Source organism: Coturnix japonica, chromosome 10, assembly GCF_001577835.2.
Source record: "Coturnix japonica isolate 7356 chromosome 10, Coturnix japonica 2.1, whole genome shotgun sequence".
NCBI classification, from domain to species: Eukaryota; Metazoa; Chordata; class Aves; order Galliformes; family Phasianidae; genus Coturnix; species Coturnix japonica.
The window spans coordinates 17,491,697-17,503,149 of NC_029525.1; the positions used below are offsets into that span (position 1 = coordinate 17,491,697).

The 11,453-nt window shown below is 55.9% G+C and overlaps 1 protein-coding gene across 1 annotated transcript; it reads left to right on the forward strand.

The window, feature by feature from the left end:
- Positions 1–3,162: 3,162 nt before the first annotated feature.
- Positions 3,163–11,121, forward strand: NOX5 (NADPH oxidase 5). Its single transcript, XM_032446961.1, has 15 exons — positions 3,163–3,511; positions 3,734–3,884; positions 4,217–4,427; positions 4,605–5,062; positions 5,371–5,543; positions 5,648–5,830; positions 6,135–6,267; positions 6,440–6,567; positions 6,740–6,895; positions 7,121–7,165; positions 7,310–7,434; positions 7,619–7,688; positions 7,806–7,905; positions 7,999–8,165; positions 8,233–11,121. Exons 1-15 carry the CDS (start codon positions 3,188–3,190, stop codon positions 8,362–8,364), a joined length of 2,556 nt encoding a protein of 851 aa, XP_032302852.1. The 5' UTR covers positions 3,163–3,187; the 3' UTR covers positions 8,365–11,121.
- The last annotated feature ends 332 nt before the right edge of the window (positions 11,122–11,453 follow it).

Here is an 11,453-nt window from a genome sequence, read left to right on the forward strand (position 1 = left end):
GCACAGGCTGCTTTTTTCCAGCACCCACAGGCTGCTTTTCTTTTCCCGTCAGTTCCTGCTAACATCTCCTTGATTTGATTCCCACTCTTCTTTAAATATAAATGCTCCCAGGCCATTTTTCCTCAGGCAACACAGGCCTGGCACCCTCTGCAAGCTGTTGTTGGACAGTGGCTGTTCTCACATGTACCAGTTCCTCTGGACCAGTTTAAGTCCATCACACCATTGACATCTCAGTGCTCACTGCAGATAACTGCTCATTTCCACGATGGCATCGTTTTCCCCTGTCCTATCTAAGGGTGCCCATAGGTTGCTTGCATTTCTGCAGCACTCCTTCCTCTTGTTGCCCATTGTGTTGTGCCTTCCCTAATGAAAAATGCCATTCAAGGTCAGCAGGTGATGTGGCTTCTTTATATAGGGCACAGGAAGAGCGCAGAGCTGTGTAATAGAGCATCCTAATGTGGGCCTTCCAACTTTGTGCCTGTGGGAAGGAAGATCCTCCATGGTGCTCTGCACAAACACCTTCTGGGGAGTGTTTAAACAGCAAAGGGTTCATTCTTCCTTCCAGATGTGTTGTATATCTGACCATTAAGTCCCCATCACTTGGATGGGGAATGGCACTGGGGGATGATGTTGCAGCAGGAGGAGAAATCCATCCCACCTCCCTGCACTTGGCTTCAAATCCCTTTGTTCTCTTAGCACGCAGCCGTGGGTCAGGAGCTGGGTTATTGCACTGAACCACACTTGGTTTGAGGGGATTGAGAGGGTCGTTTCCTAAAGGAGCCGTTAATAGCACACGGCGCTGCTCCCATCGCCGTGCCCTGCAGCTGCCGTGCGCCTGCTCCGTTCCCCGGTGCGTGGCACAACGGGCAGCGCCGCCCCGCACCGCCCCCATCCATGGCGCTGGGGCTGCGGGTGATGCTGATGCTGCTGTTGCTGCTGCCGCCCGGCGGTGAGGGGCAGCCCGGCCGTGCGGAGGAAGGGCCGCTCGGTAGGGGCGGTGTTACCCAGCCCTGCGCTGTTCGTTGGGGGTAACGTTTGCTGTCGGAGCGCTTGGTTTTGTTTGCAGCTCCGTTACTGGAAGCAGGGGAGGGACTTCTCATAAGGGCAGGTAGAGACAGGAGGAGGGGAAATGGCTTCAAACTGGAAGAGGGTCGGATTAGGCCGGATATCAGGAGGGAATTTTTACTGTGAGGGCGGTGAGATGCTGGCACAGGTTGCACAGAGGTTGTGGATGCCCCCTCTGTGTACGCATTCAAGGCCAGGCTGGATGGGTCTGTGAACAACCTGGTCTGGTGGGAGCTGGCCCTGCCTGCAGCAGGGAGCTGGAACTGGGTGCTCATAAAGGTCCCTTTCAAGCCAATCCATTCTGTGATCTGCCATCGTTGGTATCTCAGGAAGAGGCAGAATTAGGAGATAAAGTGAAGGGTTTTAGGTGGAGCAGTTGCTGTGTGATGGCTGTTGCCTTTGATGTATTCCCCTTTGTGCATCTTGGATTATTCATCTGTTCAGGAAAGCGAACCACCCTGCATGGCAGCACTGCTGTGTCTTCTACAAACAGGAGTACAGTAATTCCAGCACAAATGCATCTGCACTGAAGTTTGTTACCTGCAGTACTGGCTGGGGGGGTGAGCAAAGCCAACACACGCACACCATTAGCACAACTGCAGGATGTAAAACCCATTGAATTCTCTTACAGCATCAGGTACAGCCCTGTCCAGGCCAGGAGTAACAGCAAAGGATGAAACCATTGGGAAGCTGCTGGCAGTTCTGCACCAGGCTGCACGAGGAGATCAGGACTCAGCAGGAGCAACAACCCCCAGCAGTACCAGCGCTGCTCCTTGGAAAGCAGCGTGCAGGAGGCGTGCTGGAAAGCAAAAGGAACTGCTGAGGGGCACGATGATGAGGAAACCTGCTCTGCCAGCAACGCCATCCCCTCCACCCCAGCCAGCTGTGCCTGTTGCTTTGTGTGGGTTTGAGTCTGCATACCTGGCAGCAGCCATGGAAGAGCTGGCATCAACCCTCCACAGTGAGGCTGCCAAAAGGAAGAACGACGTTCTTGACCAGTTAAAGAACGGATTCAGCGATGTTTTTAAGGAGTGTTCTTGAAGAAGCCGTGCTGAAAATCACATTTAAGCTCCCAAACTCCAAACCTACTGCACAATGATGGGGGTTGCACGAGAAAAGCTCAGCGGGCTTCTCCAAACTGCAGCGGTTCCTATGGGCATAGAGGAGATGGTCAGCCAAGGCATGTGGAGCATTATCAGCTACACTCAGTGTTCTGTGTTAATGTGATGTTAATAAATTGGCTCCAGCAAGTTCTCCTTACTTTTAGGTGGGTATATTTTCATTTTGGAGCATTGGAAAGCAAGTTTTTACTGGTGCTGCTATCTGTTCCTGCTGTTATTAGCCAGATTTATGGAGCTGTAGATGACATCTGTTTGCTTTCTGTTGCTTTCAATGAAGTTCCTAGAGAGCTTCTGTCAGCTCTTGCTCTTCCTTGAAACTCAGCCCTCTGCATGGGCCCAAGGCTGGAGGTGGGAGCTTGCTTTCCTTTAGACATGAAGGCACCTTTAAACTCAATCTATTCACCTGTGTGGTTCTGAGTTCAGTATCCAGGACGTCCTCCTGCATCCTTTTTTCCCCATTAGAATGGATTCATACCTTGGTTATGTTTAAAGTTTGGTGTATTTGGTTCTTTCTCTCCTTCCTCCCGATGGAAGTTAGCAATCCGTGTTACTGCAATGGGTCACCAAGGCTGCAGAACAGGAAAGCACTGAACAGTGAATGTATTTTGGATACAGAACCACTGGTCTGCAGTGCCTTGTGCCGACCATTGGATCCCTGCCCTCACAGAACCAAACGTGCCCTTGTATTTCTCAGAGTGTTTTGATGGGGATCCATAAGGCGCTGTCAGAGCAGCTCTAAAATAAGGAGGTAATTACAGAATGTCACAGCCAGATGCTCCTTAATGGTTCTGTTGAAATCCATTTTTGTTTTCATTTGACATGAAGAGCTTCAGCAGGACTGAATTAACATAAACCTTTAAAAGGGTGTGAAGGGTCTGCAGCTCCTCGGGGAGAGCGCTGGGCTGAGCAGCGGCTGCTGAGGAGTGCTGGGCATGAGAGCTGCAGCCAACGTCTGACCAGAGGTGAGCAGTGTGGGTTTGGGCCTCTGTGGGTTGTAGGTTATGTATGGGTTATATTATGGGTCTCTGCAGCTGAGATGTGTTGACAGCAAAGGGGCTCAGCCAGTACAGGTGGGTAGACTGCAGTGCTTGGCAGTGCTGGGTGCCATCTCCTTGTGCTCTGAGGCTCAACAGGATGGCTGGGAACCCCCAGTGCTCCCCAGTGCTCCCAGCTCTCCCCATCCCACTGCTGGCCCTGCAGGCACCATGAGCACAGCTGAGGATGCAGCGTGGCTGCGCTGGGTGACGGAGCGGTTTCAGAGCATCGCAGGGCAGGATGAGGAGATCAGCCTGGAGGAGTTCAAGGCGGCCCTACAGGTACAGGAGGTGAGCACCAGACCCTGCACTGATCTCCACTCGGGTCACTTTCCAGCCCTACAGTTCTGTGGTGTTGTGACTGTATTTAAAGGAATAGAAGCATGAGAGGGGGGCAGAGAAACACAGAAGCTCTGCAGCAAGCAGCAATTGGCAGCTGTGGGGCTGAGCATTGCTGGCGGTGGGAGCTCACTTTGCATCCCACAGCCGCCCCAGCACATCCCTCCTCCACAGCCCTTCTTTGCTGAGCGTTTCTTTGCTCTGTTTGACGTGGATGGCAGCGGTACCATCAGCCTGGGGGAGCTGCACAGCGCCCTGACACTGCTGCTGCACGGCACCGCTGCTGACAAGCTGCGCTTCCTCTTCCAGGTCTACGATGTGGATGGTGAGAGGGGGTGGCTCAGTGCACCCAGCTCTGAATAGGGCTCTTTTGTCTTGTTGGGATGGGGGTAGCATCCATCTGTAAGGCAGCAAATGCACCAGCCCTGTGCGTTGTGTTCCCTGCTGCCCTTGGTTGTGGGGAGAAGCCTCATGGCAGCATTGGAATGGGAATGATTTTAGATCAGAATTCTCTCCAGTTCCCCAAAGCCAATATGCTGGTGGAGGATCCATGGCATTGCTGTGGGTGGGCACAGCTTTCCCTTCAGGCAGGAGGGGATGGCACTGTGCTGGAGGAGTCTGAGGCCGGGCTGTGATGCGGTGCTGCTCTCCCCACAGGCAGTGGCTCCATTGATGTGGCTGAGCTGCTCCTGGTGCTGCAGGCCTGTCTGCGTGAGAGCAAGATCTCGCTGCCACCGCAGCGCCTGCACGACATGGCCAGGGTGCTGCTGGAGGCGGCCGACAAGGATGGCAACGGCTCCATCACCTTCCAGGAGCTGCAGCAGCAGCTGGAGGCCTTCCCAGGGCTGATGGAGAGCCTGACCATCAGGTAGGGATGGCTGGTCCTATGGGGCATCCTTCCCTCTGTGAGAGCCTCTTCCCTCCTGCTGTGCTGTTGGGTTTTGTGCTCTCAGACCCACACCAGGAGCAGTTCAGGGCTGCATGGAGGGTCGGTGCCTGTGTGGGTGCAGGGTTGGATGCAGGATGCCATGTGTTGCCTTGGCAGTGCTGCCAGTTGGCTGAAGCCCCCAACGCCGACACGGCGGAGCCGGCGGCCGCGCTGCCTGACTTCGTGGTACTGGCACAACCACCGCGGCCAGCTCGCCTTCCTGGGGGGCTACATCAGCTTCAACCTGCTGCTTTTCACCCTGGCTGCCTTGCAGCACGTTGGCCGCAGCGGGTGGGTGGCAGTAGCCAGGGGCTGCGGGCAGTGCCTCAACTTCAACTGCGCCTTCATCGCCGTGAGTGCGGGCTCTGGGACGTGGGGAGGGGGGCGTCCCTGCAGCCCCCGACCCGTTCCTGCCCCTCAGGTCCCGATGTTGCGGCGGTGCCTGACCCGGCTCCGTGCCACCCCGTTGGGCAGAGCGCTGCCGCTGGAGCACGGCGTGGCCCTGCACCGGCTGCTGGGGAGCGCGGTGCTGGCGCTGGCCGTGCTGCACAGCGGGGCGCATGTGGCCAACCTCGGTGAGTGCGGGGGGATTTGGGGTCGGGGTTGGGTTGGGGTCGGAGTTGGGTTGGGGTTGTGGATGCTCGCGGTGTGCGCTGCCCGCTACCCCCCTCTAGTGGCTCTCCCATGCGCTCAGCACCGCAGCGGGGTCCGCAGACCCTTCCCACTCCTTCCCTCCTTCCCCACAGCAGCAGTTCGGGTACCTGGGGTTTCCTACGGCCCTTTGCACAAGGACATGTGTTTGATTTTCAATATATCTGAGCAAACCCGGGCTGTACCTTCATACGCAGCCGCTCAGCCCCGCTCACCGTTGCTGTGCCTGCAGGCAGGTTGGCGTGCAGTGGGCACGGTGCCCTCTCCGAGTTCCTGCTGATGGCTCGTCCTGGTGGTGGGGGGCTCGGCGGCACAGCCCCACAGACCGGGCTGGCCCTGCAGGTGCTGCTGTTTGCCATGATCATCTTCTCCAGCCCCTGCGTCCGCCGTGGTGGGCACTTTGAGGTACATAAATGCACATGGATACCCAAAGGTGCCCCATCCTATGGCACGGGGTGCACTGAGCTCTGTGCCACCCACCCCTACTGACCCGTGTCCCCTGTCCGCAGCTCTTCTACTGGAGCCACCTCTCCTATATCTTTGTCTGGGCTCTGCTCTTCTTCCATGCTCCCAACTTCTGGAAGTGGTTTTTGGTTCCCGGGGGCCTCTTTGTGCTGGAGAAGGTGGTGGGCACGGCTCTATCTCGTGCCATGGGGCTGCGCATCATGGAGGTCCACCTGCTGCCCTCCCAGGTGCACATCCCAAACTGTGATGTGCATGAAGGGCCCCATGGGTTGGGGTTGTGCTCCTCCAGCCCTGCATGAGGGGCACAGGGCTCTGCATCCCCACCCTGCATCACAGCACTGCCCCTTCCTTTGGCTTCAGTAAGGTTGGGTAAAGTCTTCAGGTTCAACTGTTTGTACAGCGATGTGTTTTGAGGTCACTCGGCAGCATTCAGGAATAAGCGACACCTTGGTGGATGTTTGAAGCAGAAGGTGAGAACTCCATTTCTTTGGTAAATCCCAGCCTGGATCCTTTGTGCTCCTCCTGCCCCAGGTCACCCACCTGGTGATCCAGCGGCCGCGCTCCTTCCACTACGAGCCTGGGGACTACATCTACCTGAACATCCCAGCCATTGCAGCCTATGAATGGCACCCGTTCAGCATCAGCAGCGCTCCTGAGCAGCAAGGTGTGTGTGGGGGGCACCCCAAACTGGGGCTCCTCTTTGGCATCACCAGGATGTCCTGCATCCCACAAGCATCTCGCCACCATTCCCCCCCCATGCTGTGGTGCAGGGGTGCCGGTGTCTGGGCCGTGCTGTGCTCCAGCCCTTGTGCCACTGTGATGTCCCCGTCCTACAGACACCATCTGGCTGCACATCCGCTCTCTGGGGCAGTGGACCACGCGGCTCTATGAGTTCTTTAGGCAGCCTGAGCCCCTGCAGCTCCACAGGAACCTGGAAAGGAAGGGCTGGTGGCAGTGGGTTCAGGTTGGTGATACAGACGGTCCTTTTCCCCACCTTTTCTTTCCCCTTTCCTTCCCTTTTCCTCCTTTCCTCTCTTTCCCATCTCATTTCCCTCTTTTTCTCCCTTTCTTCCCTTTACCCCCCCCTTTTTTTTTTTCCTTTTCTCATCTCTCTCCCATTTTCCCTTCCCTTACAGGCCACTCCCTGCACTAATTCAGGCACATCAGGGGGTTCTGTGCCCAGCATTGGGGATGCAGCCATTGAACTGACATCGTACCGATGCAGTGGGGCACCAACCACCACCCATGGGACCGAGGATGGGGACAGGGGCTGGGACACATCCCTGAAGGTGGTTGGTCCTCCAAACCCCTCAGATACCCCCGGGGTTGGGGGGACGACCCTCACTGTTGTGTGGTGCTTGCTGCCCCAATGGCTTTGGGATTGAGGTTGGGGTCCATCAGCCATCGATCCCACTGGGCTCAGCTCCAGGATCTGATGGGCACAGCTGGGAGCAGGACTGTGGGATCAGGGAGGAAGTGGCCGCCCGCTGCTGCTGATGGATGCTCCTTATCTGCAGGTTTCTGTGGGGCTGGGTGAGGGCCAGCAGCTCTGCAGCATCAAGGTGAGCTCAGGGTGGGCACAGCGGGGTGGGAGCTGGGAGGGGGCTCTGTCTCACATGCTGGAGAAACAGCCCAGGGCTGAGCATCCTGCTTCAGTGTTGGGTTTATTGCCCTGTTTCTGAGTGCTCGGCCTTTATCTCTCCTAGTGCTACATTGATGGCCCCTATGGGACCCCAACACGCCGGATCTTCACCTCAGAGCATGCTGTGCTCATTGGAGCTGGCATCGGCATCACCCCCTTTGCCTCCATCCTGCAGAGCATCATGTACAGGTTGGGGCTGTGCCGTGTGCTTGGGGCTGCTGTTCCTTATTGCTAAACATGGGGCATGCGGTCACAGGACCCTACATTGTGTTGCCTTTGGGGTTAACCTTCATCCAGGGGATTTCAGGCTTGGGGTCTGTGTGGGTGCTCAGGGTGCAAGGGGTACAGACAAGGGCTGCATCCACCCATGCAGGTACCAGCAGAGGAAGCAGAGCTGTCCTGGCTGTGAGACCCTGCGGGATGAGGACATGGCGCTCAGAAAGGTGGGAGCAGACCATGGGGTTTGCAGGGGGGATGTAGGATCTCATCCCATCCCATGGCAGCTGGATGTGTCCCACGTGCTGCCAGCCTGCCCTGACACAGAGGCTGCATCCTTCCAGGTTGACTTCATCTGGATCAACCGGGACCAGCAGCACTTCGAGTGGTTCCTTGAACTGCTGGCTGCTCTGGAGCTGCAGCAGGAGGAGCAGGAGCCGGGAGGTGAGCGGGATGTGGAGCATCCCAAACCCCAAATCAGCCCGGGGTATCCCACATCCATCCTGAGGCACAGCCGGATCCCCCTGCCCTGCCCAGGGCGCTTCCTGGAGCTGCACCTGTACATGACATCAGCGCTGGGCAGGAGTGATGTGAAGGCAGTGGGGCTGCAGCTGGCCCTGGACCTGCTGGCTGCCAAGGAGCACAAGGACTCCATCACCGGGCTGCGCACCCGCACACAGCCCGGCCACCCCGACTGGAGCCAGGTGAGGAGCCGGGCTGTGCTGGGCACCAGCAGCAGCACAGACCCAGCACCTTCCCCTTTTCCTGCAGGTGCTGGGCAGGGTGGCTGAGGAGAGGAAGGGGAAGGTGAATGTGTTCTTCTGTGGCTCACCAGCGTTGGCCAAAGTGGTCAGAGTGCACTGCGAGCGCTTCGGCTTCCGCTTCTTCAAGGAGAACTTCTAAAGGCCGTCACCATCCTCACTGCAGGGTGACCATGTCCAACCTGCTGGGAAGGGGCTGGTGGCAGTGCTGGGATGTGTGGCATCTCCTGTGCCACCTCTGTGTGCCCCTGTCCTGCAGTACAGTGTCACAATGGGGAGATGGGGTGGGGGTGACATGGATGGGGGGGAAGAGATGGGGTCCTGCAGCTCTCTGCGTGTCTCTGTAGGGGTTTTTTGGGGTACGGAGCATTTGGAGATGGGACAGGGGAGGTGGGTGTCCCGGAACATCCTTATAGGGTTTTTTGGGGGTAAGAAGTGGTTTTTCAGAGCATTTGGGGACGGCCGGAGGTGCTGCTGGCGGGGCGGCGGGTGGAGGAGCGGTGCCACATGAGGGCACTGCAGCCCCGGTAACGGGAACGGACATCTATCGGGTCCGGGCTGCGAGGAGCTGGGAAACGTGGGGAGGGAGGAACCCGGCTCTGCTGCTTCTTTGGCAGCTGTGCTTAGGAGTGGATTTGATGGGCAGGGGATGGAGCTGCCAGCATCCTTTGGGGTGTGCGTGGCTCTGCTGGCCGGGGGACATGGGGTTCCACACTGTTGGCCATGCACACCCCACAACTGATGCTTGCAAGCGATGCTGAGCCCATAGTTTGGGATGTTCCTCAAATCCAGAGCCCAGAATGTGTACCAGAAAAGCAACAGGAGGCTCCGGGTGGGGCTGGAGGTGGGTTAATCGCATTGCTCTGATTAATGCCTTCCCTTGGCTGCCTTCATTACAACCATTACGCTCCGGCCGTAGCGTAGCAACCACTAATTGTTGGTTGGATGCAAAGAAATGCATCATTCCCCAGATTCAATTCTTTTATTGAGATGTCATTGCCTTCATCTCGCAGCAGCGGATGCTCCGGAGACGCTGAGGCGCCGGCTCCATTGCAGGCAATGGGGGATGTCCATTGGGCTCTGCCTTGGAGCAGGGAACTGGATTTCTCAGCAGCCACGGCATTCCATCACCAAGCAGCCCCTTGTACATAGATATTATTCACTTAAGTAATCAATCACTGCCAACAAATTACAGGATACGGGGAATGAAATTAGCAAAATGAGCGATGGATGCGAAATTCATTTGAAATTCAATTTAGGAGCAACATTAGCTTTCAATTAGTCTGCCCAACTGTTTGAGCATCGTTTTGTCTATCAGATTTTTGTATCAACGCAATTAACCTTTGCTGTTAAATTGTTGTTGATTTCATCGATGTAATTATGATGCAGCTCCTAATCTTTGGCTCGGATGGCATCTCGTTAGATGGTGGCTTCTAATTAGTGCAACCAGGGCCAGTGGTCATTTATGGGTGCACTGTTTCATTTCCTGGTGGGGCGGGGATGGGGACGTGTTGTGGGTCAGGGTGTCACACAGCTGCACAGGGGCTGCAGCCTTCATCCCTGGGCACAGCCAAGGTATAGGCAAAGCCAAGGCATGGGCATAGCCAAGGTATGGGCATGAGGAAGCAGAGGCTCAAAGCACAGGGAGAAGGTTTGTTTGGGGGCTGGGGCAGCTGCTTCCTGGTGGTTGGGCATCTCTGGGGTGCAGCTGGAGGGGCTGGTAGCAGCGTGATCCCAGTCACTTGCACTGGGAGGTGGTGGTTGTAAGTGATGCTGGTGGTGATGCTGATGACGAGGATGGTGTTGGTGATGATGATGTTGGCAGTGCTGGAAGGGCGTTGTTGCTTTCTGTGCTTTCTCTTGCCATTTCCAGCTCCACAAGCAGGGCTGGGCTCTCAGCAGCACCTGTGCCTAAATGCTGCCATGAGAACAGGATACCCAGGGCTTTTCTTCCTCCTTTTTCCTCCTTACGTTGATGTAACATCACTTTGTGCTGGGTGTGAAGCATGTTGGGGTGACTGCTGTGTGTGTCCCCTCAGCTCAGCCCCACAAGTTCTGGGCATGGTGCTATGGGGCTCCCTTACATGCAGAGGCTCCAGCAGTAGATCCCATCCAGCCACACCACCCCCACATGCAGAGGGGACATTGGACCCACAGATGTGCCATCACCATAGCGAGCATTGCTGTGCATCCAATGGACAGCCCAGCACCCCTCTGTCCCCATGAAACTGAAGCATCATTGACTGTCACTTAATTCCCACAAGCTATTTTTATCAGACACAACTTTCCCCCTTCGCCTCTCTGGATGTTTGTGGGGTTGTAAATGACACGAAGGTCTGATATATGTGGCTAATTCTGCTCCTATTGAGGCCGATGGAAATTTGTTCCATTGACGTCAGTGGGAGCAGGATTGATCTCCGTGCGTGTACCATTTGTTCCTGAGGTTTTAAGAATTCATTTCCTTCCTCCATTGCCAAAGACAGATAGCAGCCGTGGAGGTACAGGACTCATCTAATAACCACATATTAATACACGAATCATCAGCTCAGGGCTCGGCTTGGGAGAAGTCTGAGGGGGAATAACAGCCTGATGTGGGGCTGTCTGGAATCAAGGATCTCACCAGCACAGCTGCTAATCTGCAACCAGGTCCTAATTGCAATGTACATATTTTAATGCTGGTGTCAGGATTGGGGTTTTTAAGCTCTGTTTCAGTGCATTACAATGTGCCTTTGTGTCACCATGGGAACAATCTTTGGGCCAATTCCAGAGGAGCTGCAGCACCCGAGGGCTCCGTGCAGAGCATCCCCACCATCGGGCCATGCAATGCAGCAGGTCAGCAGCAGCCCTTTCCTATGTGTCTGCTGGAGAGCAGCAGGGCTGCACACACAGAGCAATGCAATGCACACACACAGAGCAATGCAATGCCACAACACAGAGCAATCTGCACACACACACAGCAATGCAATGAACACACACAGCAATGCAATGCACATACAGAGCAATGCAATGCACACACAGAGCAATGCACACACAGAGCAATGCAGTGCACACACAGAGCAATGCAGTGCACACACACAGCAATGCAGTGCACACACAGAGCAATGCAGTGCACACACAGAGCAATGCAGTGCACACACAGAGCAATGCAATGCACACACAGAGCAATGCAATGCACACACAGAGCAATGCAATGCACACACAGAGCAATGCAATGCACACACAGTGCTGCCA

Bases quoted from the DNA above. Each gene is read 5' to 3' on its own strand.
- NOX5 (XM_032446961.1), top strand. From the start codon at position 3,188: ATGTATGGGTTATATTATGGGTCTCTGCAGCTGAGATGTGTTGACAGC. The intron at 5,831-6,134 runs GTGCACATCCCA...CTCCTGCCCCAG, and splicing joins TCCACCTGCTGCCCTCCCAG to GTCACCCACCTGGTGATCCA. The intron at 6,896-7,120 runs GTTGGTCCTCCA...CCTTATCTGCAG, and splicing joins GGGACACATCCCTGAAGGTG to GTTTCTGTGGGGCTGGGTGA.